This window comes from Chamaea fasciata, unplaced genomic scaffold (assembly GCF_029207755.1).
Source record: "Chamaea fasciata isolate MVZ Bird 193981 ecotype frontalis unplaced genomic scaffold, bChaFas1.0.hap1 SCAF_12, whole genome shotgun sequence".
Lineage (NCBI taxonomy): Eukaryota > Metazoa > Chordata > Aves > Passeriformes > Sylviidae > Chamaea > Chamaea fasciata.
Window position 1 is genome coordinate 513,866 of NW_027094097.1, and position 24,895 is coordinate 538,760.

At 52.0% G+C, this 24,895-nt stretch overlaps 1 protein-coding gene across 1 annotated transcript in view; it reads right to left on the reverse strand.

The window, feature by feature from the left end:
- The window catches only part of ZFHX3 (zinc finger homeobox 3), a 125,807-nt gene that overhangs the window by 39,641 nt on the left and 61,271 nt on the right, over positions 1-24,895 (reverse strand). Inside the window, exon 4 of the mRNA XM_066194348.1 lies at positions 15,590-15,821. Within this exon, the coding sequence (XP_066050445.1) occupies positions 15,590-15,821 (232 nt within the window). The remainder of the gene's footprint in view (positions 1-15,589; positions 15,822-24,895) is intronic.

Sequence of the window (24,895 nt, forward strand, 5' to 3'; positions counted from 1 at the left end):
TAATTGGTTTATGGATAACATTAATTACCATGTTGCTCATTAATGGATGAAATCTTTATTGGTTCCATTGATCAGCGGGACTTGTTAGCCGGCCTCCTAACCAATGGCGGATGTAACAAGCTCTCTTATTGGCATATCAATTAATGCAATCAATTTCTGGCCAGCGGCTGCCATTCGCTTCCCTGCTTGTTAGACTGGGGGAGACAGAGTCATGTCAAGTAAGCATTTATTTAAAGGGTTCCTAATTCTTCTTGAGCTGACTTCCCAGCAGGCTTTCTGCCACACAAGGGTTTTCTGCCTCCAGAGACCTTCCCCTCTCCTCCCCTGCAGAATCAGATCTATGACAATCCCTCCAAACGGAATCATTTCTGTGAAAATATTTATCGAGTCTGGTGAGTAGGAACAGCCACAGCCAGAGGTACAGGATTGACAAGTCAGACTGTGCAGCTATCCCAATTTAACACACTGGGGAGATTGGCAGGAGCACAAACCCGCTCCCAAGGACAGACGGGCTCACCAGCCATGCCACAAAGCCTTCCTGCACATGGATTAATGCTAATCAGCTCCCCAAATTAGCATAATTTTGTCAGAGAACAACAAGCCCTGGACACTTCTGCCCTATCCCATCTCCCAGACCACGTCAGACGAGGATGCACCCACATCTCAGGTGGTGCTCGCAGCCTCTGCCTCAGCCTGGAAAAGGAGAGCAGGATCACACTGCTCATGGGAGGAACTAGCTGGAAAACCCACGGAGAAATGCCACGGGCTTAAGTGAGTCTGGCAGTGTTGGCAGACCAGTCCTGCTTTCCTGAGGAGGGTGGCACAGGGGATGGCCCAGTGGAACAGCACAGAGCTGGTCATGGCATGATGAGGACCGAGAGATCTGAGCCATTTCCCCCACGAGCAAGAAGGGGCTTGCAGGTAACTGGACGGGAGGCCAGTGAGCTCACAAGGAGAAAGAGCCTCTGTTCTGATTCCCCGATGTCTGCTCTGTTTTCTTTCGGGGTATTGGCCAGAGTACGTTCACAAGGAGCTCAAGTCCCATCCTGCTGGGCTGAGGTTCCCCTGCTGGCAAGAGGCCACATGTACCCACAGCAATTTCTCCTGGCCTGATCCCCACTCTGGATCTCCACCTAAGTGATGGTGTAGGAAGGATTTTCCCCACCAAACACAATAATAAATCAAACTTTATCAGAGCAGAACTATAAATCTGTGAGGACTCCAATAATTTCTAGCCATGGGAATAACACCACAAAAGTACTTTTTAAACTAATTACTCAGATTCTGAAGTGCTGCCCTAATGAGCCTTCCTTCTGCCCAGAACTTGCTAAGAGAAAAAAAAATCTACCTTCAGTACAGTAATTACTGCTTTCCCCTTCAAACTTCTAACTGGAGATCAATGCTGCATTTTAAGACTCATTGATTTACAATTAGCCTGGCTTTCCTGCTAAAGTGTTTTTAAAGCAGAGTTTACTTTTATTTTATTTTGAAATCTCAAAGATCTGGTTCTTAGATTTTACATCCTCATGAGAGGTGTGCTGGGAGCTCATAGGGAGGCAGGCACACATTGGAACAAGAAAAGAAAACAGGCTTTGTTAGGCTGAGATTAGAAATAAGAGACAGAAACATTTAAGGGATAAACATGAAAAAGAAGAAAGAGGAAAAGAAACAAAGCTAGAGGAAAGGAAGAAAAAATGGAACAGTAAGAAGTGTAATTGCAAAGAGACGTAAAAATAAACTGCAGGCTAAGGAAGGAGAGTCACTGCTGGGTGGCTTGGAGCTCTCACTGCTCTGCTGTTCATCAGCATCCTCAGGAAACGCGGCAGCAGCTTTGTGCATCTTTGCAAAACAAAGCCCTGGTTAAAGGCAGAGCGTGCGGGGCGGCGCTTGCGCAGCCCTGGCTGCTGTGCAACCTGTCCCGTGAGGAGAGCACCAGGAAGTGGAGCCATTAAGAATTCCACGCTGATTGCTCCAAACACGTTTGCTCTATGCCATAAAGATAATAGCCTCACGGATACATCTGCCTGCTCTCTCCTGCCTCCTCCCACCCCAGCATCATCTGTTTGGCCTCCCCTGCCCTGGACTCCCAGCGCTGCAGCAGCTGCACACCGGGACCCAGAGAGGCCAGGGGGGTCTCCACACCCTGGAGATGCTTCAGACCCCAGCAGAGAGAGCTCTGGCCGGCAGCGCCTGGGCTCAGAGGCCTCCAGAGGCTCTGCCAAGCTCCGCTGCTCTAGGAGGCTATGACCATGCACTGCTTGGTTCTGACTCATTTTTGTGTCATTTCTGCAGGAAACGAGCTACATCGGACAAACGAGTTCAGCCTTTGCCTCCTACTTCTCCCGTCAAACCCAACATTAGGAAGGTCTTCCGGGATTAGCGTGAGTAGGGACCCAACTGGAGACAGCCACAGGAGCCAGGAGGCAAAGGGAACCACTGGCAAGGGTTTCCAGCTGTGAGGCCACCACAGCAGTGCAGCCTGCCCTTCACTTGTGCTCTCACGTATTTCATTCTTTACTACTGCGGGGTCCCAGGTGCCAGTGGCAAATGATGATCCTGGAGTGATGAAAGCAAAGCAAGAAAATAGGAAAGCATCTCTCCTTTTTGTGTTGCGTTTTAGAGAAAGCTGCTTAGCCCCATTTCACAGACTAATATGAAAAAAGTGCAATTAAATCCTCGAAAAACTGACAGATCAGCAAAACAAAACCACCCGGAGGAGAGCACGATTGAGCCTCATTAAGGAAGAGTTCAGTCTGTTTTTAAAACCTTTCTTAACATTTAGCTGGTACCACTCAGCAGCCGCCACTCCCAACGCGCCTGGTGCAATTAGTGTCAGAACGGAAAGGAAAAAATCAGCCTAGGAAACAGGAATTAAAGCACCAGATCCAGGCGAGAGAAAAAGGTCTGGCTGTAGCGAAATCACCCAAATTTGGCCCCCTCCTCGGGGTCTGTGGCAGCGCTCAGCCCTGCTCCATGTGCTCGCACACACACACACACACACTACTGACAGGGCATGGCGCCGGGGCAAACCCGGGCTGCGCAGTCCCCGTGCCCAGCCCCTCCCCGTCCCCAAACGCTCTGCATGGCAGTCACATCCCTGGCGAGGGCAGGTTCATGACAGATGGACAGTAAATTACACTGACCTCAACAGCGATTACAGCCTCTGCCTTGGACAATGAGGAAATGGAGACACAGGGACAAATCCTGGGCTGTGCTGACTAACCCCACGCGCCGTCTCGCCGGCCCCACACAGGACCCGGCACGGGCGAGAGCTGTTCTCCTGCGGTGGGGGTGGGGACGAAACGCATGGGAGATAGAAAAGATGGCAGAGAGATGAAGCCATTTTATTAAATCAGGCAAATTCTAATTTATGCTGGGGAGATGGAGGAGAGAAAATGGATTCATTCTCAGCATGCACACTCCGTATCATCTGATCCAATCCTCACTGCCTCGCCAGAGGGGGAGGGGGCCTCGGCCGGCTGCAGTGCTCCCACAATCCGAGAAAAAGACTGAAAAATAGGATGATCCTCCTTCCGGATTGTACAGCAGTCACGGGGAAAAGGCTTTTCCTGGGAGCACGAGGCGCCAAGCCCTGCTGTCAGCCATGCCTGCGTTTGGGGGTTTGCCCCTTGGGGATGTGGAACGGGCAGCACAAGGTCCAGGGCCCACCACAGCACACACACCACGCAGGCAAAGGGGGCAGAGACAGCCGGGAGGAACATCCTGGGGGGATCCTACTCATGCCATTCCTGGTGTTCAGCCCAGCATGCACCCTCACAGCTGGCAGGGTCATCACCATCATTCTTCATCAGTAAGAGACACTGGAAGGAAAAGTGCCATGTCAGCAGCCCCGAGGAGGCTGGTGGGACCTCAGGTACCCGTGGGCTCCGGCACCAGTGCAGAGCACCACCGTAACACCACCACTGTGCATGTGACCACGGGCACTTCAGGCTGCTCCTGCTGCAGCCAGCACAATGCCTCCACAGGTCTCAGCAGAACTTGGGAGCTGAGCTCCTCTGTGGCTCCGGCCAGTGGGAGCCGAGGAGCTCACCAGATGCAGCCAGGCTGGAAGCCAGGAGTGAGGGCATCCCTTGTGCTGGGACAGCTCAGGTTATCTGAAATGACATGCAGAACCCAAGGGCTGCCATGGGCTCCTGTGCTGGGGATGGTGGGTTGTGACAGGTGGGCACACCTTGTGCAGGGATGTTTCCAAGAGAAGTTGATTTCCAAGCTCTGTGTTTGTTGGGTAAGTGTGATGGGCACAGCTGCCTGACATGCAGAGCGAAGCCAAAGTAATTCCTGCTCTACAGAAGACATGCCACTGAACAGCACTGCACAGTTTTGGAACAGGGACTGAAGGAAAATGCAGAGGTTTGGTTAAACAGCACTGAGGAAAAGCAACAAGAGCTCCTGCTGCAGAGGACAGCCATCTCTGGGATTCATGGGCCAGCCATCCTACCAGAGGAACAGACACCTGCAGCCCCTCGCTGCCCACAAAGGGGGCAAGGGCACTTTGGGGTGGACACGGACAATGCCAGTGAGCCCGGAGAGAGAGGAAGGTGAGATGTTGCTGCACAAAGCTCCATGGGCACCAAGGTACCTCCCATTTCACGATCAACCAGAGGAAAAAGAGAACAACACATAATTAATTACCAGTGGCCAAATAAGTCCAGGAAAACAAACAAGGCCTTGGGTGAATGAGAAGAATGCCAACCCTGGCCAGGGCAGAACGCCTTGGGCCTCATTGTCCTGCGTAGAAATCATTCTAGTTATGTTTGCAATGATTAAATGAACTTTTTATACAACATCCTTCTGAAAATACTCCCCTGCAGGAGCCCCCCTCCCTAAAACCATCAACACTTGTCCCAGCTCAGACTGGGGCCTTGGGGGAACAGCTTTGCAGGAGGGAAAAGGCCAAGAGCCTGGGGAGAGGGGCCAAGGTGCAGCACCTGGAGCACAAATTCCAAACAGGAGAAATTCCTGTTTAGCATCCAACTCCAGCACGGGCAGTGAAGCTGATTTTATGACTTATTTATTTATTTCGTCTTTGATGAACAGAAGGTTAATATAAGAACAACTCCTTGGCAAACCTTTAAGGGTAATTCAAGCGACACTGATGTGAATCAATGTTCCCTTTGTGAACGCATTACTTGGCAGAAACTGGCTTTTTGTAACCCCCTTAAACCTAGCTGGCAAAACAAAAAGAGAAAAAAAAACGTCCTTCAAACAAAAGGATGAGGTGAAAATAAAGAGAGAGTCGACTGCACTTTATTCTCTTTCACAGAAGCAAATGGATTTGGTGCTTTTTATACATTAATCAATCAATATCACTGACTGTACATCAGCGGCGCAGCCAAGTTATGAATGACCTTTCTGGCAAAGAGGACACTTTTAATGCTCATAAGACTGCTCATAGCTTAGCAACTTTCCGAATTTATGCCTGCATGATTACCCCTCGGAGGCAGGCGCCCGTGAGCGCCGCACTAGATACGACAAGGTTAGTCCTTGCCGATTTGTGCAGGGGGAAGGGGCCGCTGCCCCGCACGGCGGCCGACGGGCTCGCCCGGCAACAAACGGGTGGTCGCCTGGCCTGACAGGTCCTCGGGAGCAGGAGGAGACCAGCAGGCCCCTGACCCTGCAGACAACACGAAACGAACCACGAGCGACCCTCCACGCCGCGCACACACGGAAAGAGAACTGGAGGAGCCGGGGTGGAGGTGCTGCGGAAGGGAGAGGTGGCTGCGCGAGTGAAGTGGAACGGCTGGCGCTGAGCATGGCTGGCAAAGGCCAAATTAATCCCATTGTCTGGCCACAAAGGAGGCAGCAAAGTAGCAGTGGAGGCCAAGGAACAATTCCAAACACTCAGCCCTAATTCAGCCTTCATCACCATGAAAAGGGGGATGGACAAGGCCAGAATGCTTCAGCTGAACTGGTAACCAAATGCAAGAGCCATTCCCAGAGAAGGCACGGCAGTGCCTGCACATGGCAACACAGAGATGGGAAGTCACATCGGGCTGTGCCCCTGGGCTGGCCTAACCCTAACCCTGGGGAGTGACGGCGAGGGCCATGCAGGGCCCCAGAGGCCCCCTGCAGAGCAACATTGAGATTTAGGGCTTTGGGGCCCCAGGCTGGGGCAGGGAGGGCACTGAGCGGGGATGTCCGCGGTGCACCGTGTGGAGAGACCAGCACATCCCTGCAGGGAAACCTACGCCTGACACGCTGACAGGGGAGAAAGCACGCGTGTAGAACAGAATCAGAAAACCCAAACCACCGCTACTTATTTAATGAAGTGACAACACATGAATGAAAAGCCTGAAAAGGGGTAGGAGGAAGTACAGAGAAGGAGAGGGCTCAGGCTCTTTGAGATGGAAGTGGCCTTCACAGGGGCATCCAAGTGAAGGTTCAGTAGTCAGACCAACACTGCTTCTCTCACTCACCACTCTTGGAAGGACTGACAAGGAAAAGGGAAAAAAATGCAAATTGGAAGCAAATACAGATAATAATTTCTCATACAGCTCCCAATTAACCTTTGGTGCTTGTGGCCTCAAGAAATCAAAATATATGGCAAAGGCATCAAGATGTGCAACTCAGAAAAGCAAACTGAGTATTTAGAAGAAAGAGAAACCCTCTTGCCTAAGGGCATGAACTGAATTTTAGTAGGAAACAGGCTGAGACCTCGATTTGGGTAGGTTATTATTTGTTTATGGGTCCCCAGATTTCCCTCTGAAGCAGTCAGAGCAGGCAGGACACTGGTGCTGACAGGCACGTTATTAGCCAATCTCAGAGTTTTAGTGGAAAAATAAATGCATGTGGTAGCTCCTTCCCAGGCAGTTCTGAGGATGTTAATGTCATCACCAGAGGATCAATAGGCCTCGCAGAAGGGACAGGAAGCAAGCGCATTTCAGAAGTACAGGCAAACAGAGGACGGGAGCAGGGACACAGGAGAGTGGTCCAACATGCACAGCACAGCAGAGGGAATGCTGGAGTGCGCCAGGCCAGCGGTCACTGCCAGCCTGAGCCAGCTGCTGCAAAACCTTGTTTCACAATTCATCCCCCTGACAATGTATGGAATCTCATTTTGCCTATGGCTCGTACAGAAAAAAAGGAATCTAATTCAGAACCCAAGCTGCGTATCTCTTGCAATTAAATCCACAACCTACAGATTAGAAGTGGAGGAGAGCACTTCCTATTCTCATAACGTCTCCTCTGAACAAAGGCCGCTGTCTACAGCCGCATAGCACTTTTTCATTTTGGGCAGTGCACTGGGCTTGCTTGGCAAGGTTTGGGTAACAGGGGGGCTCCTCCTTCAGTCCTGCCAAGTAAAGACCATGTGCTCCTGCAGCAGAATGAACTATGAGAGAACCACGACAGGGACAAGGCAGGAACAACAGGAAAAGAGCTGATGCCCTGCAAGGATATTCCCCGACGAGGGGAAGGTGCAAGGACATTCTCTTACAGTGCTGAGCATGACCCTGCAGACTTGTATCAGTTTTTATAAACAAATGGATCTTTTGCAGAGGCCAATGAAGCCTGTAACTCCAAATGGGCATGTTCGGCGGCAGCAGGCTTCAAACTCACCTTCCAAACAGGAAGGCACATCAGTGTGCTGCGCCAGGTCTCACCCTGCTCCACTGCTTACTTATAAACCAGTCAAACATCCTTACTGCCTCCCAACACAAAGCCTGTGCCCAGCTGAACATGACTGACCTTTTCTTTCTGCCAGTGTCCCCAGCAAGGGCATGTCAGCAGGGAAAAAGGTACTGAGGTACCCTCAGAACTCTGTTCAGAGCTTCAGACTCTGGGTGGAAGCTCCAGCCCCCCTCAGTTCAGGTCAACAGTGGAACAAGAGAAGAGACTCCAAACTAATACACCAAGAACAGCACAGCAGCCAGGCAACTCTTTCAACTCATGAACCTGGGAATACAGGAGGAGGCATGTTCATTCCAAAGATATTTAATTTGAGGCCCAGTACCACAGCACAAGAGAAAACAGAAGCGCAGCAATGGCTGCAAGAGTCAGACCTGTGGGAAGGTGCTGGATATGAGCTGCTGCAACACAGTCTATGAGAGAAACAGGATAAATCAGGGCTAGAAGAGGAGGAACAGTTGCTGGAGAGTGTGTCTAAGGTTTTGGAGGGTTTCATTTTCTTCATGTCACCAGAAGATCAAAGCAGGGGTTTGGGTCAGACACAGCACCCGAGCAGGGGTGAGTCTGGGACAGAAGCAGCCCGGCTACACTTCAGGAGGTGAGTTTGCTGATTTATCCCTCGTGCGGAGAGACCTTCAGCCTTTAACCTGCACGACTGCAACAACCACTTCCAGGTCCGCAGGGAAGAGCTTCCTATTCTAAATCTGTGCAGGAGAAAGGGGAAAAGAAAAGCAGGGAAGAGAAGCAGAAGCTGCAGTGGGCACCATGCACTGGGCATCGACAGCAGAGCTTCAGGGACAGAGTACCAAGAGACAGGTACCAAGGCACTCTTGAGTCCCAAGGGAAATGGAGCTTAGGGAGATGCTGAGCTCTGATGGCTGGGCTTCAGTCTGGCTCTGGAGTTTGCTTGAAGATGGAGAAAAAAGCAGAGAAGAGGGACCAGGAGCCTCACAGTGTTGTACTGCAGCATCTGGTGATACTTCCTCCTTTACTTTTCCTAAGTGGAAAGGGCTTTAAGACGCAGTCGAACAAGAAAAACATTCTAGAACAAGTCAGCTGTCAGAGCTTCCTCTCTTTCTGCTTAATGAAAGCCATGCTCTCCCCAGGACAAGTGGCTGGAGTGGGACGGAGTGTCTGAGACTGCTGCCAGGGCTGGGTGCTGCTGCCGTGCCTCCCCAGCCCGGCCGCTCCTCCCGCTGCCCTTTCATTCACCAGATGCTGGAGGGCTGGGGGAGGCTTCTGCCACCGCCCCCCTTCACCAGGGGCACAGGAAAAAAGTCACAACCAACTTTAATAAAAACAAAATTAAAATGATTAAACCTTTCATATCCTTTCGAGATTATCTCTTTGCTGCTGGTTGGTCAAAGCGGAGCTAAGGCACAACTGCTCTTGACTTTAAATTCAAAACCAACCCCTCCCTACCACCCAAAAAAAAAAAACAAACAAAGGAAATCTTCCTCTGCCAGATATTAAAGAGAACCAACTTTATCCCTGCATTCTGTGCAGCCAGACCTTATAAGCCCCATGGTGTCCCAAATGGAAAAGGACAGAGAGAGGCTGCTGGGATGGGAATGGGGTTCTCCAAAGTTTAGGTGGGAGAAAGGATGCAGGGAGGAAACAGATAGAAATTATGTTACAGGGCAATACCAGGAAAGAAAAGACCCCTAAAAGTTTCTCAAACTGCTGGATTCTCATGTCCTCAGGCCTTCTGAAGGAGCCAACTGAGTGCAGCCACTCTGATCCACAGCTGCCAGAAACACCTTTGCTGGATTTCAATGACCAGTGTGAAACTAAAGCAGAACAAAAAGTTTCCCCCTATCTCTCTGCCTGACCGTGCAGGAGAGACTCTGTCATCTGCCCAGCCTTGGGATGGCCCCCAGTGGAGAGACCTTGCCAGAAATACTGCAACTCTGTAAGGAACTTGCTGGAAAGGTAAAAGGTCCTGAAGCCATGCAATCCATTAAAAAATGAAAAAATTCCAAGGTTCAGCAGAACAACAAAGGGGAAGGCAACAAACTGTCCTCTAAGTGAACACATGTGACATAAGATCTTGGAAAACAAGAGATAATCCTGCATGTGGGGGTAGTTGGTGGGGCTGGCAGGGAGATCAGAACTGCTGCAGCGAAGGGAACTGCAAGTTCAATCAGCCCAATACGCACATCGCCCAGGGCTGTTTGCCTCTGCTGCTGGGCCACATATGCTATGCACCACGGGTGAATGTTTTCTCAAACCAGGACAATCCCTCGTCTCGCTCCCTGTGTCTGAGGAGATGACAGGAAGGGATTTCCACCTGTGCCAAGAGAGCTGCCTCACAGCCCCAGCTGCAGGACACGGCCCCAGGAGCCGGGTGCACATGACAGGGCCCCCAGTGCCCCACAAACCTGCGGCTGCTGGCCCAGCTCTGACCGTGCACATGCTGATGGTCTGGCTGCCTTTGCATGCAGCACTTTGGAAACCAAGCTGGGCAGGCTGCTGCCCTCGGGGGTTACAGGGTGCATATTGGGAAAAGGCAGTATCAAGTTTTGGAGAGTGAGAGGTAAAAAGCCCAAGAGACGGATGAAGCTGGGCAGCACTTGGTGTTTGCACACAGGAGCTCAGGCTGTAACCTGGGCTGGCTGATTATTAAATGTGTCAATCAAGGACAAGCCGGGAAATTACTTCCCCAGCCCTCTGCAAGGGCCACACATTTCAGACATGCAACTGCGGCATCATCACCAGAGCCAGAGCTGCAGAGTGGTTCTGACTGGCAGATGCTGTAGCACGGGCTCCGTGTGCTCTTTTCCTGCAGGCACCATACAGGTCATCTGCTTGGCTAAGTTTTTAATTGCTGTGTGAAATCAAGTCCCATTGAAAACTGGAGAGAGATTATGAAACAAACTGGTGATTTCTTTCCAAAACCCTCCATTACCTCCAGCAGAAGCTGGAGACCAGCAGGCATCATTAAGAATGACCACACTGTCTTTAATGGAGACCAAGCAGAGGACATCAGATCCCACTACACTTCTTTTAAGTGGGGGGAAATGTAATTTGTCACTACCAACTTTCACTTCAAAAGTCTTCAAGTTCTCCTGGAAGTAGAGAGTCTGCTCTCATGAAAAATCCACTCCGAAGGTGCATCTCACACCCCTGCTGTAACAAACTCCACGAATAATTACTCCACGCTTGATGATGGTGAAGGAAAAATGCCTTGCACGGCTGCCCACTCTTCAAGGTGGGAAAATAACCCAATGGCTCCCTCCAGGAGGTTTTTGTGGAAGATCCCCTCTCCTTTTCTCCACCATTCGCTTCATTTTACAGATGGGCTGGTCACAATTCTCAATCCAAGAGACGGCCACCAAGGGACGAGAGGAACTGTAGAGCCTGGACAGTAGAGGGGGGAACCAGAGAGCGGTGCCTCCGTCTTGAGGAAGCAGGTGAGGTGTTAGGCATGCTGCAGGACTGCCAAGTTTGGAACCGACCGGGCTGGCATCCAGCCTCCCTTCCGCTTGAGAGAAACTTTGAGAGAAACCTCTCACTGCAAAGCAGCCCCTGGCCAAAGAGGCTCCCGGGCTCAGGGGACCTGCTCCTGTGCCCCTGACGGCGACGCCTCGGCCCGCCTGGGGCAGGCGCAGAGCTGCCTGTGAGAGGGACGAGCACAGCGTTCCACACGGCTCAGGGCGCAGAGGGGCAGCAGCCAAAGGAGCACCCTGCTGCGGCAGAGTCGGCCTGAGGTGTGATTCTGTGATTCTGAGGCTGGCAACTACTGTTTTTAAACCACGTGGGGTTTCCCCATCTGAACACTGCTTTGGCTATGCTGTAGCTCTGTTTACATACTTGGTTTCATTAAAGATTCACCTCCCGATTTCAGTCTGCAGCTCCCAGCCCTTCAAAAGGTCAAACGCTGAAACACGAGGGAGATGCGGACAAGCGGTGCACCTCTGCCTGCGGGGCAGAGGGAAGGGGAAGGCAGGGGCTCTGATGCACGCCCCCCGTCCAAGGAGCCAGCTTTGCAGGGGCTCGCAGAGCAGAGTTTGGCAGTAACAGTACTCCTCAAAATAACTGTAATCCACCGGTTTGCAGCAGGGAGGCTGGCCGGTCCCCTGCCGTGGGCTGGCAGAGGGTGCTCCAGCAAGGCTGGGCAGAGGTGACCCCCCAGCCCCCCGTCCTGCCAGGACAAAGGGGCTGTTCACAGCATCCGGTGTCCAGCAAGGGCTGCCAGAGCGGCAGCCCTGCTCCTCCTGCAAGGGCCCCAGCAACATTCCTGTGCTGGAAGGAGAGGATTGCCAAGGCTTTGGCAGCAATGAGAAGGATTGCCGTGGCGGCGTGGCCACCACAGTGACTGTCCTCTGTGGTGACGTGGGGAGAGGCTGGTGCAGGCAAGGAGTGTGGACACCTGATGGGCACCCAAAGGATGTCTGTCCCCCACAGTGGGAAGAGTGGGCAAAGGCCTTCTCTCCTCCCACAGGAGGGACACTACAGAAAGGGAGAGCAGAGATGGAAAACAGGAGGAGTCAGGAGGAACAGGTAAAGGAGGAAACACATAAAGCGCAACCAGCACTCACCCAGGGGGACACAGGCTGAGCAGTGGGGGCCCAACAGCCCCACCTATGTGGGTGGCACATGGAGAGGAATACCATAGGGAGAGCAGGGGCACCATGTGCTGGACTCAGAGCAGAAATCCCGCTCTGACCAATGACCCTGTGCACGGGTGCCCATGCTAGGGGGAGAGGTGTGGTGCTTTGATGCCTTCTGGGATGAAAGAAACACTTCCAAAGTCAGAACGAAAATTCCACGCAGGTTGTTTCACATTTGTTTCTGTCCTGACCTAATGAGCTGTTAAGTGCACTCATCCAACATCTTGAGAACGTTTTGGTTTTTATTATGGTCACTCTTTCTTCACTTTTTTCTTCTCTAAACCCCCATCATTAAAAATCAATTAGCTTATGGGTAATATTACACAGATGCTGCTGAAGCAAGGGGCTGCCATCTGCAGTGGCAGCAGCCCAGATACCACAGCAAGAGATGTCCAAAATACCCTGAGGGGACAATACCCCCTTCCCTGAAGCTGTGTTCCCTCTGATCAACGAACCAGCTGAACTTCCAGCCGCCCCCCACCTCCTGCGTAACGAGCACACTTCTCAAAGCAAGCAGAAAAGTTCAATTGTCTTTAATTATCCAGCTCAAGGAGGACTGGGTTTCCTGCCTGATGCCCATATAATTTCCCTGCCAACAACTTCATCATCCCTTTACTGGAAGTGGAGGGCAGATCCTAAAGCTGTTCCCCAAAAGACACGCAGTTTTTGGGGAGAGCTGGGGGGCTGGCACAGGCAGGGACAAAGGTCCCTGCGTCCCTGGAGCGGCTGCTCAGGCTGCCTGTGCTTCTGCAGGGTGGGAGGGAGTGAGTTGCAACTAATGTGCAATCAAGAACCATCACAATTACAAATGTAAATGAACAGGCAATTGGCACTGACCTTTGCAGATTGTTAGAGGACTAATTAAGGTGTGATCAGAGCTCTCTTCCAACAGATTGAGATGCATCTACACAAGCAAATATCTACTCACCGTCTCCAGACAGCACTGCTTTCTCCTACATGCCTGCACACAGCAGCGAGTAGGTACACACAGAGTAGGTACACACAGCATTCACCCCAGCACCTGCGCCCCGTGCACAGCAACGGGACGGAGCAGGAGGGGGACGGGGCAACTCCCCTGTGTCACACGAGGCCACAGGACAGAACAGACCACTGCACTTGGACTGCAGCAAAGCAACAAAGAAGTCACAGTCCCTTTGTGCCCCAGCGGAGATGTGTCACAGACCAGAGCACTGTCATGGACAAGTGTCCGTCAAGGTGTCTGAGCCTGATATCTAATACCACAGAGATGCCTTATCAAAAGGCAGCGGGGAAAAGTCCACCCAGTGGTCAGAAAACAACAATAAAAACCTTGATGGGGACACAGGAGGGACCCCGTTAGAGGGCAGGAGGAGACGCAGGGCACAGACTCACACTGTCCCTGTGCCCCGCAGCTGAGTGTCCCGACACCGGGGGAATGTACCGGGATCAGAGTGAGTGGGAGATGGGAGCACCCCTTCTCCCCCTCGGGGTTACAGCCGCTTCTCATCCAAACCTGACTCCCACCCCGGCAAGGATGCCTGGCCCAGCACGCCACTGAGGTGTCCCACTCCACCAGCTCAACAGTGGGCTCAAGGAGTGTTTGGAATTAAGTCTCTCAGCTTCAAGTGACTTGCAAAACTGACCCGAGATACCCCCTTTGCCTTCTGCAGCCTTATTCCTGCTTGCATTCATAACCTTTGAAATGAAATATGATCAAGAAATTGTGTCTTGTTTGCTGTCAGTTTTTGTTGAAGAACCAACAAGCTTGAAGGAAATTAAAATATTTGTAAATAGAGCTTTCCTTTCAGTGACCTGTCAGGAGTTTTACTTCAAAAATATTACATTTTTTAAAATGGACACCAAACCGTTTTCCCTCCCAGGCAGTCAGCTCCTGCCCTCCCAGTACCTGCCATGTCCTAATCTGGGCGGCCGGACGGGAAAGATAAGGTTTGTACAGCAAAAGACAAGGCAAACAGAAATTTCTCAAGTAAACAAGGTTTTCAAGGTTGTTCTGTCTATCACAAAGGGCACGGATGGTTTCCCTCTCTGCTCATTTTGCATTTAAGCAGCTGACAACCCCGAGCCCTGCCCGAAGAAGCCCTGTGAATCGGGAATGCTTTCCTAGGGCAGAGCCCGGCCGCGGCGCAGGGGCTGCCGGAGCCGCTGTCCCCCGGGGTGCTGCGGCTGCCACCGCGCTCTCGCTGTCACCGTGACCTTTGGGAAGCCTGTTCCACGCTCTCGACTCTGCTGGGCCACCAAGGTCACACACTGGCCACTTTTTTCCACGAGACTGAATTTAACTCTTAGCGAAAAATTTCCCGTCTCACTCTTGGGGCGTTCTGGGTTTATTTCAGAACCTCATTACTCGCAGGCATAACAGCAATGGGACCCAGATGTGAATTCAAGGGACGTTTCTCAAAACCCCACATGTTCTCTCTCAGCTGCTGCTGCTGTCCCTTCTCAACCCCTTCAGCCAAGACCACCTTCCTTGTCTCCATGTGCATTCACTGCAGAATGCCAGTTCCCCAGAGTGGCTATTTGTAGGATTTACCCATTTTCACAGCACTCATAGAGAAAACTCCTGCTTGAAGCTATGATGATTACGAAGGCTTTTGCTGGCATACCCCATCTCCAGCACCATTGTGCCCTGACAGCACACAAACCAGTGGACCCAGGATGATTCTCCTCCTCCCTCCAAAGAGGGCTTCAGGAGACCTGGGTTTTTCAAAACGTTAAAAACGTCTCCACCCTTTACGCGACTAAACAAAGTACCATCTCTGCTTCATCCAACCTAACTGGTCCTTTTAGGCACACTAAGTCCTGCTGGATTTGCAGCTGCAATCCCTGTCCCATGATCTGTGTGAGCCGATGTTTCATATAAGCCCTTCACTTTATTTACCTTATCAAGAGGAGACACAGAAAACAGACGTGGAAAACTCGCGTGTCCTGCCCACCCCTTTTGCCCAGCTCCCCCTCCCAATCCAGAGTGGCTGAAGTACCAGAAATCAGTGCCAAGCTGGCACAGCTTATGCTGGTGCTCAGGGCACCACCTGACTCATTGCAAAGCATCTGCTGGTGCACTAGTTTGTTGAGTCGTCCAGATACGATAGAATCTTTAGACGCTCATACAATATTCCAGGGTTTAAGACACCAACCCGAACCAACACACTCACTTCAACATCCCAAACCCCGCCCCAGGCAGGCGGGATTCCTGTAATGTATTACTGATACACTGTGCCAGCCCACAGCAGGGAAGAGACACAGGAACACCAGCAAGTTTGTCACCAAACAGCACAGAGGGTCTGATGCCTCTCGCCCACCCCTGCTCACGCCCAGGCAGCAGCACTCACCGGCCTCGGCAGCTGGACACTTGCGTATGGTGAAGATCTGCCCCAGGTCCTCCTCTTCTTCTGGAAGACCTTTCTGGAGGCGCTGGAGCTTCCGGAGGCTTTCACTGCGCTGGTGTTTCATGGAGCGCACGTGCTGGATGAGGTTCAGCTTGGCCTTGGTGGAGTAGCTACACAGGACACAGTGGTAGTAGCAGCTTTCGCCTTCGACCCCGCTCTCGTGGTGCTGCAGATGCTGTGGAGAACAAAGCCAAGGGATGTCAATGTCCTTTATCACCCCCAGTCTCCTGCGTTTGTCCAATGTAAATTGCCAAAAGCCACCTGGGAATTAGTTAAGGAGCCACATTTTGACACTGATCCAGTGAGAAAATGCCTGTTTGTTCCCAGGGTATTACACGCTCTCCTGCTGAAGAGCATGAAAACCAAAACACACCGAAATGGGCACAAAGCACACATAGACACAGGTAACATCCAACATCCTCTCCCTCAGTGAGGGAAAGCACCAGACCCAGCAGTAACCCCTGCTCACAACCCACTCAGGGCTCATTCCTTCACACTCAAAGCTTGTCCTGGGAGGGGATCCAACTGCATAACAAACTTAAAATTAAATCTGGTAAATTCTCATGGAAAACTAGGAAGAGTAAAACTAAAGCAAGCATAGAACACAACAAACCCATTAGACAGAGAGGTCCTGGACACAGTGTATGAAGCAGAGTGCCGAGCCATTCTGTCCATCATCCAGCTCTCCCCACCCTGGCATCCAGGTTCTACTCCCTTGGATCAGGAAGGAAGCAGCAGCCTGGCCTGTAAGATGGCTGTGGCAGAGACCTTGGCTGAAATGCCCATGGTGAGCATGCCGGGGGTAGCACCTTGAGAGGCCAGCACCTGGAAAAACCCTGTCCCCTCCCACGCTGCGTGGTCACAGCCAATACAGCCAATTCTGGATTATCATACCACAGTTATTTGGCAAAACCTAACAACCCCCTGGTACAGAGGTCCACGCCTCTGGGGAAACAAGCAGCCATTTCCTGTCACGGATCCTGCAGACATGGAAATTATTTCTCAGAAGCAGAGGGAAGAATTTACCCTGCACAGCCACGCTGGCTGCCATGGCACAGATGCTGCCCCTTCCCCTTGGGCAGCAGGAGGTCGCAGGAACTTTCCCAGTTCCACAGTACGGGTGTGTCGCTAGTTCAGAAAAAATGAACGCCGAGGTGAAACAACATGAAATCCCTCAGTGAAGGCCTTTGGTGTTTCCACCCCACACCAAGCAGTTCAGCTGTGCAATACTCCCTGCCGGCTCCTGCCATCCAACCCCAAGACCTCCTTGAGTCTTTGTGTCATCGCATGCAACTCTCTCCTCACCACACACTTGGCCCAAGGCACAAGTACAACGATTTGGACGTGATCTTGAGGTTTGTCAATCAAAAATATTGCCTACGTGCAGCCAGGACCTTCTAGTAAAAAATTCTGATGCTTATTATCTCAGTTACAGCTGAGATAAGATTAAAGACACATATTACCCAGCGCTGTGTGCCTTGCTCACACGGAGGAAGGAGAGCCCTCTGAGTCTAGGAATGATTAAAAATAGGATATGAGCTGATGCTGAGGCTTCTCATTGGAAGAGCGAGGAAAGAGAATAAATGTATTCTAGATCTGGCTAATTAGACTAGCCTCTTTTGGGATCACGATGTATTTAATTAAATTCACTGTAATATTTGAAGAATCCACGAGGGCACTAATCCCACTGGTGCCCTCAAAAGATTTTTTGCTGTTTTCCCTTATAAGAACTTCTTCCTCATCTCATTTCTATTGTTTGCATGCGTTCCCCTCTTCCTGAGCCAGAAAAAGACGAATGGCTTAAGGCAGGAAAGGTCAGCGGGCCCGCCACTAGAGCTGCGTGCCCATCTCAGACGGGCCAGCCTGGCTCTGCCCTGACCCCTGCCACAGCCTCCTGCTCCCGCCGGGCTGCAGGCCGGGCGCTGGCTCCAGCAGCCACACCAGCCCCGTCCCCGTCCCCAAACCCCGCGCCGAGCTCGGGAAGTGCCCACGGGCTCAGCCGCAGCCTCCGCGCCGAGCCAGGGAAAACCCCAGAGAGCAATTAGAGAGAAATCCGGTCACGGGTTCAAGGAAATATTAAGGACATGGTCTCTGTGGAACCGGAGGCACAGTCTGCACTGCTCTCATTTAAAAGGGGGTTCTAGGAAAACATTTGTTTAAAACAGTTTAATAAATGTGTCTTATTTTATGCTCTTCTCTTGCTCCCCCTCAAACATCTCTTGTGCTGGGGTCAGCCTCACCTGCCTGTCATGCTGGAGGAGTCACAGGCTGAGGGTGTCACCAAGCCCAGCCTGGGCACGGCATCGCACGCACCTGATTCAACCCATCCTCCAGCAGAGGAAAGGAGCAGTCCAGAGAAAGAAGACATGAGGGCCAAGCCAGTCCAAGCTGTGAGCTGCTGGAGGCAATGAAATGTTGTCCAAGTACATGTAGTTATTGCCCATCACACTGTTAAACTTCCCCCTTGTGAGAATTTATCTGTATCACAGGAAACAAATTCAAAATACTAAACCAGAACCTTGTTAGAAGACAAATCAACTTGAAAATCAAAAGAATATATTGTTCCAAGGAAAACCAACCAACTTCTGTCAGAAAACATCGATTTCTGTGAGTCTGAGGGGGTGTTTGCCCCCTCCCTCTCCACAATAGGAAACTTCCAACATCTGGTTCTTCACGCATGGCATGCAAAATATTGATCAGGGTGAGTCAAAGCTACACTTTAAATCAGAAACAGAGAGAGGAACGCTCTGATGGAAACCATACGGCTCACGAGTGCAGCTGCCCGGGGGACACGGGTGTTCCTGTGCGCAACCGACTGCGGCTCAACACCGCGGCCTCCCAGCACCTATTCCCACCCACCCACACCAAACCCAGCCTGTCTGCGGGCAGGGAGCCGTGTCCTCACAGTGACTAGCACGGGAGGGTCCTGCCCGGAGGCCTCGTCTCCCCCCTCTGCCCCAGCTCGGTGCCATCCACCCCTCGGTGTCCCCCAGCCCTGCCCTGTCCCCGCGGTGTGGCCGGGCCGGTCCCACCACACCACCAGACCGACTGCCCAGCTGTCACTCTCCAGCATCTGCCCCAGAACTGTTTTCCTCTGCCAAGCAGTAAATGCTCACAGGATGTGACTATGGAAATGTGATTTTTAAACAAAGTTAGGAATGATGCTACAGTCAGTTCCTGTTTCTCTCCCTCCATCCTTCACATACCCCAAACTCTTGTTTATCTTACCATCTCCCCTTTCCCCACCCTATGCTGCCTGACCCACAGTACTTTACAATAATCACGGAATTGAACATGACACTGCATCACCCTGCCAGACTGCAGACAGCCCCCTCAGCCCCTGCCACATACCACACAATGTTCCTTGGAGCTAAGACTCTAGTACCCAGGACTGAGACTCAGAGTTGCTGCTCTTACACAAGTAACAAACTCTCATGAACACCTCTGTAGCTGATCCTGCAGTTCATATTCACCATCCGAATTCTAAGCTTTTCGGCATCTTATAAATTTTAAAAAATCTTCTGAATTTTAAAAGATGTTAAAGCACTATCTGCCCAAAATCCCTCCCGCACAAAGTTTATTCAGCCATGGTGCAATGAGCCTGATTCCGGGGGTGACAGGACAGAACGCCCCCCGAAGCACTGCCAAGGGGCACCAGGGGCTCCTGCAATCCCTCTCTGCCATGTTAAACAGCTCAGCTGCTCTTCTGGGGGACACCTGATCTGTAACCTCAACCCACCAGGGAGACGCAAAAACCCTTTGAACTACCTCATGCTTTGGATGTTTATAATTCAACAGAAAAAGGCCCACTTCCTACGCAGTCTTAACCGGCCCGAAGTTTACCCTGCGGAGGGCTCTGAATGCTGCTCAGGACAAGCCCACGCTCACAGCACCAGGAACCTCTCAAGTCCTTGGTTTGCACTGTGAGGGGCAACACCCCATCACCACCCCCAGGAGGTGTCCACGCTACAAAAGCAGCGTGGAACGTACGAGAAAACCAGACTCGAGGATGGCCCCTTCTTCCGCAGCCTTTGACGGGACAGCCAGCAGCAGAAACTCTGCCAGTGCCCCAGGGACAGGCAGATGGCGGTCCCCAGCTGCCCTGCGAGATCCCCTGCACACGTCTGTGTCTCTCTGGGCAGCAGAAGCAGATGAGGAAACAGGACTGGGGGCCAGAACCCAAAGTGGGAAAATAAGCTCATAAAGGCCACACAGCAGCACACCAGCGGGAACAAAAGGAACGATGTTCCCCCCTCTGGCTGTGACAGGGCCGCCGGCTGCAGCCCTGCAGATCCTCAGCTGACAGCACTCCAGGGCCGCGCAGAGCCTGGCGGGCACGGCCCCAGCCAGCTCCCCGCCCTCCTGCTTGCACAAACATCCTCTTCCTCGCCACTCTGACCATTCTGTGCGGCCAGGTGCTGTGTGGGTCACTGACAAACAGTCCGCAGAAACCTCCTCCGCATCACTGCTGAGCACTCTCACATCACAGGCTACCCTGCCATGAAAGCAACGGCCACCCCACTACCCACAGCTTCTTGAAAAAGAAATTGTCAGACTCAAACATCTTTGGCAGAGCTTTTCTCCACATGTAAGACTTTTCCGACCGCTGAACTCAGCGCCCAGCTCCATTAGGATGGGTAAAGCTAGCAGTGATTTCAAAGAATTGACAGACGCAGCTGGGGAGGAAGGAGCCAGAAATCTGCTGGAAGGTCACAAAAGCCACGGAAAGAAGCGGCCCCACAGAGGTGCACTGCGCTGGCTTTACCCCACAAGCACTAATGTCTGAGCAGTCCCAGTGATCAGAACCAGCACACGGAACCAGGGAGCACCTCAGTGTTTACTCCGAGAGGCTCAGGAGCTACTGGAAGCACTTCAGCCCTGCCAGCAGATCTGCAGTGCAGGAGAATACCCAGGGACTGACTCTTCCTCGGGGTGAGGTCAGACAGGGGTAATTAGTCACAGGCTTGCTAGGGAACACTTCACGTGCCACTGAGGACTGGATGCCCCTGGGGAGGGACAGGAGGTGACCCTTCCAGTGGAGCTGCAGGGGGGCTACGGGTCACCACAGAAAGGGACCCGACCCCGCTGCAGACCTCAGAGGCCTTGTGAGCATCTCCTGGCCCCTGCGTGCCTCTGATGTGCTGCACGAGATAAATCACACAGCCCTGCAAGAGAAGAATCTGAATTTTTAATGAAAGTCATGTGGATGCAGCTGTCTGATCCTGGCCTGTTCCAAGTACTCCATAAAAGTCAGGGCTGGCCAATCCATCTTGCTCTCCTTTCACACCTGCAGCCCCAGCTGGAATTTCCTGGAGCCGGGAGCGGCCACAGCGCGCAGTGGGACACGCTGCCTGCGCACTGGGGAGAGACAGCTGGAGTGCCAACAGTGTTCCCCCTTCCTCCTGGAGGGGGGAAAGTTGATTCTGCATCCAGCAGGCTCAGACGCTGAACTTCTGCTCTTTCATACCCAACATCCTGAATTGTTTACTGCTTCCAAAGGAGCAGTGTTACAAACCCTTCCCTCCTCCAGCCTCCTGCCTCCATGCATCACTCCTCCGTGGTGCAGTGCCAGCGGTGGGCTTCAGGCTCATTTGCCCTTGAGTTTCTGCAGCTCAGCTTGTGGTAATTGCTCTCTGACCCTGATCTTTCTGACCTAGAGGCAGGAAATGTAGCACCCACTCCTGCCACAAAGGCTGAGGTACCAATCCAAGTCCCCAAATCACATGGAAACGCCTGAAGAACAACCACAACTGTCCCCATTAACAGTCCATCCCTTTACCCCATCACATCTGTATTTTCTGAGCCCTCCAGCCCTGCCTGGCAAAAAGGGAACAGCAACAGATGCTCTCCTTGTTAACCATGCAGCTGGTGCAGCTGTGGGGTTCCCCCACAAACCCAAAAGCAACCCAGCAAATGGGGTTTGCTCCAGCAGCCCTTGAAGTCTCATTAAAAGCCAAATATTGCTCAGCCTAAGGATGGAGAGCTCAGGATGGATTTTACTGAACGTTAAATCAACCAGCAAGCATAGCCAGCAAACTCTGTGGCACTTTAACTTTAAATAATGCAATAATTATTGAATTTCCTTTTTATAACTGAAGTGCTGGAATGTAAACAATGGGGCTGTAATTGCAGGAAGGGGGGATCAATAGAGGCAATCGTTTTCAGCCATGTTAATTGTAAATACAATTGCTCCAAGATGTCAGCCTCGTTCTTCTCGCTCCCAGAATCATCCTAACGGATGACAGAGTCCAACTTTCCCATTACAGCTGTTCGTTCCTTTAAGAGGTTCTCAATCAGGTCTGATCAATCTGTCAAGATAATGCATAGAGTAAGTAAGACTCTTCCAAACACAAGCTCCCAATCAATAGCCCGGACCTGCTTAATGAGGAGGGGCTAAAGCCCAGGGGGAGGCACAGTCCCAGCTACTGCTTGGCTCCAACAGCCAACTTCTTCGCAGGGTCTTGGAGCAGCTCCTAACAAGGACATTGTTTATGCTGCCTGTGATGAGCAGCATCCCTGCACACCCAGTCCCATGGGGTCCGTGGACAGAGAACAACAGAGGTTAACAGAAAGCAAGTGCCAAGAAAGGCTGAACTTGTAATCACATCCCCCACACCTTTCTAACTGTGCAACAGACCTGCAAGCACTAATTAATCATTCCAGGGGGAGATGCCCGAAGATGCAAACCTGTATGGGGACAGCTGACAGCCAAGAGCTTCCCTAAGAGTCCTCCTGTGGAAGACTTCCCTCCCATGTCTTGGGGAATGGCAAAGTCCATGGTGGAACCAGCACTGGCCCAGTTACACCAGCCAACCCCTCCCAGTGCAGGGGAAACAGAGTGGGAGGCTGGCTGAAGCCCTCTCGAGGGACGCAGGAGATGCCAAGGGAGGTGAGGGAACAGCCAGAGATGCTGCTCTCCAGCTGTGGTACCTAACTCCAGTAGCACGGGTATCCCTTGCACAGCTGGGTCACCATACACCTGCTGAGCAGCCCAGAGAGGGGGAAAGCAACAGGCCTGACCGTAGTTGGGCACTCTCCTACAGCATCCAACTTTCTCCTGTCCCACAGCTGCGCTGCAAAGTCTTGCCAGCACAGGAAATCCACTCTTGGGCAACTGCAACTTCAGCTGCAGAGAATCTCCCAGATCCCCGAAATCTCCCCCGGGAGACAGAGGCACAAGCGCTGCTGTTCATGGAGATGCACACAGGAGTGTGAGTATCGATCCCACTAATTATAGTGCTAAAACCAAAGCACCAGGAGAGTACATTTCCTATCAGCCGGCCTGTAAAGTGCTGCCCTCAACCCCGCACGCTCCTGCCCGGCTGTGGCTCCACCACAGGGCCCACGACAGCCCTGCACGGGCACCTCTGCTGCCCACCTGTGCACCTCTGACCACCAGGAACCAGCAAACCTCACACAAAGCGACCTCTCCTACAACCAGTCAGGACGTGAGGGATGTCACCCGGAGCCAGCCTCACCCAGCAGCTCCTGTGGAGCAGCGCAGAGCTTGGGAGTGGGTGAACCCCACTGGCAACTGAACCAAAGCCTGGACTAGGGACATTCTGATCCTCAGGAAAGCATACAGTTTTGTCACTTTCCATGGATGCTGTCATCCCTGGAGAAACACGGTGGAAAAGCTGCACTTCTGCCTGCAAAGCACTGTACAGACAGCAATAGGATGGAGTGATTAAAAAAGAAAAAAAAAAAAGTGCCAGAATGCAGCAACATCACCAAGGAAGAGGCTCAGGGCTTCCAGTCCACTCCCTTCCCTGTGCTGGGATGGGCAGGACCTGAGGAATTCCAAGAGCCCCCTCTTTTACAGCGTTAGGAGAACAAATGGGGAAAAAACAACTGAAGACAGTAACCAAAAGCAGGCCTCAGAATGCCACTGCCCAGACCTTTATAACATATTTTGCACATCTACTTGAAAATAATCAGTTCAGTGTGAGCTGCTAAGCTGTGAACACTCAGGTGAACTAGAGTAGCCTGGGAATACGGAAAAACACTGGATAAAAAGTAAATTATGTAATCAAAAGGTCTGGGGGGAACCTGGAAAGACAGCAGGATCGAAATCTGTTGTCCATACTGTAATTGTGTAGCTGGTGAGTGATTGAAGAGGGCTTTCTGTATCACAGAGCCAGGCTAGGACTCTCCATACCAGTGATGTTTTGTTTCCTCTGGCAGCCACAGGAATGATCCCTCTGTTACGCAGGGCTCTCTGAGGAGGCTCTGATGCAACACGCTCCTGGGTCTTGTGTTGATAATGCAGCTCTGACTTAGCCACCCAAACCCCTTTGTATGTGTGGAGCCTGCTTTAAGGATTCAAATTAAAATTATTTTTCCCCCCCATATGAGGTCTTTTGGAAAAGAAAAGTCTGGTGTCTGAAGGAAAGGCTTGAGGACTGTCTGACACCCCTGTGCTCTGCCCCACATCCCGAGGTCAAGGGGCACCCAGGTGTGCCAGTCCCTTTCCCCTGCCCTGGCTCCAGGTGCCCCAGGGACTGCAGTGCAGAGCCCCAGCAGCACCAGGGAGGTGAGGTCAGGAGGGGGGGACAGGAGGGGACACCCCTGTGCCGCCAGGGACTGCTGTAATAATGCACCATGAAACCACGTGGGACATGGAGGCAGCCACAGAAACCCAGCCTGAGCTCACGCTATTGAGTAAAACACTATGGACACAGATTAACTCCTCTCGCCTGGGATTTATTGTTTCATCCATCTCCAGGGAAGTTGTGATGGACTGAGGCTTTCCTTGCTTTCATACTGCTTCTTTATAACTTCTTACAGCACTGCACCACCTCAACTCCCATCAGATAACCAAAACAGAAACAACAATGCTGAATCCTCTCCACAAATTGCAGGGTGTCAGTATCAAAGACGTGGAGGACACAACCTCCCCATGTAGAAGCCAACAGAGACCCATGGGAAAACAGAAGACCCAGCTCATCTTTTGCCCACAGTCCACAGCAAGGATTTTTCAGGACCAGGTGATAAGGGAGGAAGGAAAACTAAAGGATGGTGTGATGGACTAATACGACAGAAGAGAAGCAGAAAGAGGAAATAAATAATACTTGAGTCTTGAGGGTGAGCTGAAAACCAGGAGAGCCAGGGAAGCGCCCTGGCAGTGGAGCAGCCCCTCTCCAGCGGCACAGGCTGCAGGGCTGGGCAGCCAGAGCACGACCTCTGGGGCACATGCTGCGCATCAGCCTACCCTGAACACGGGGACAGGAGCACCAGCTGATTTCAGAC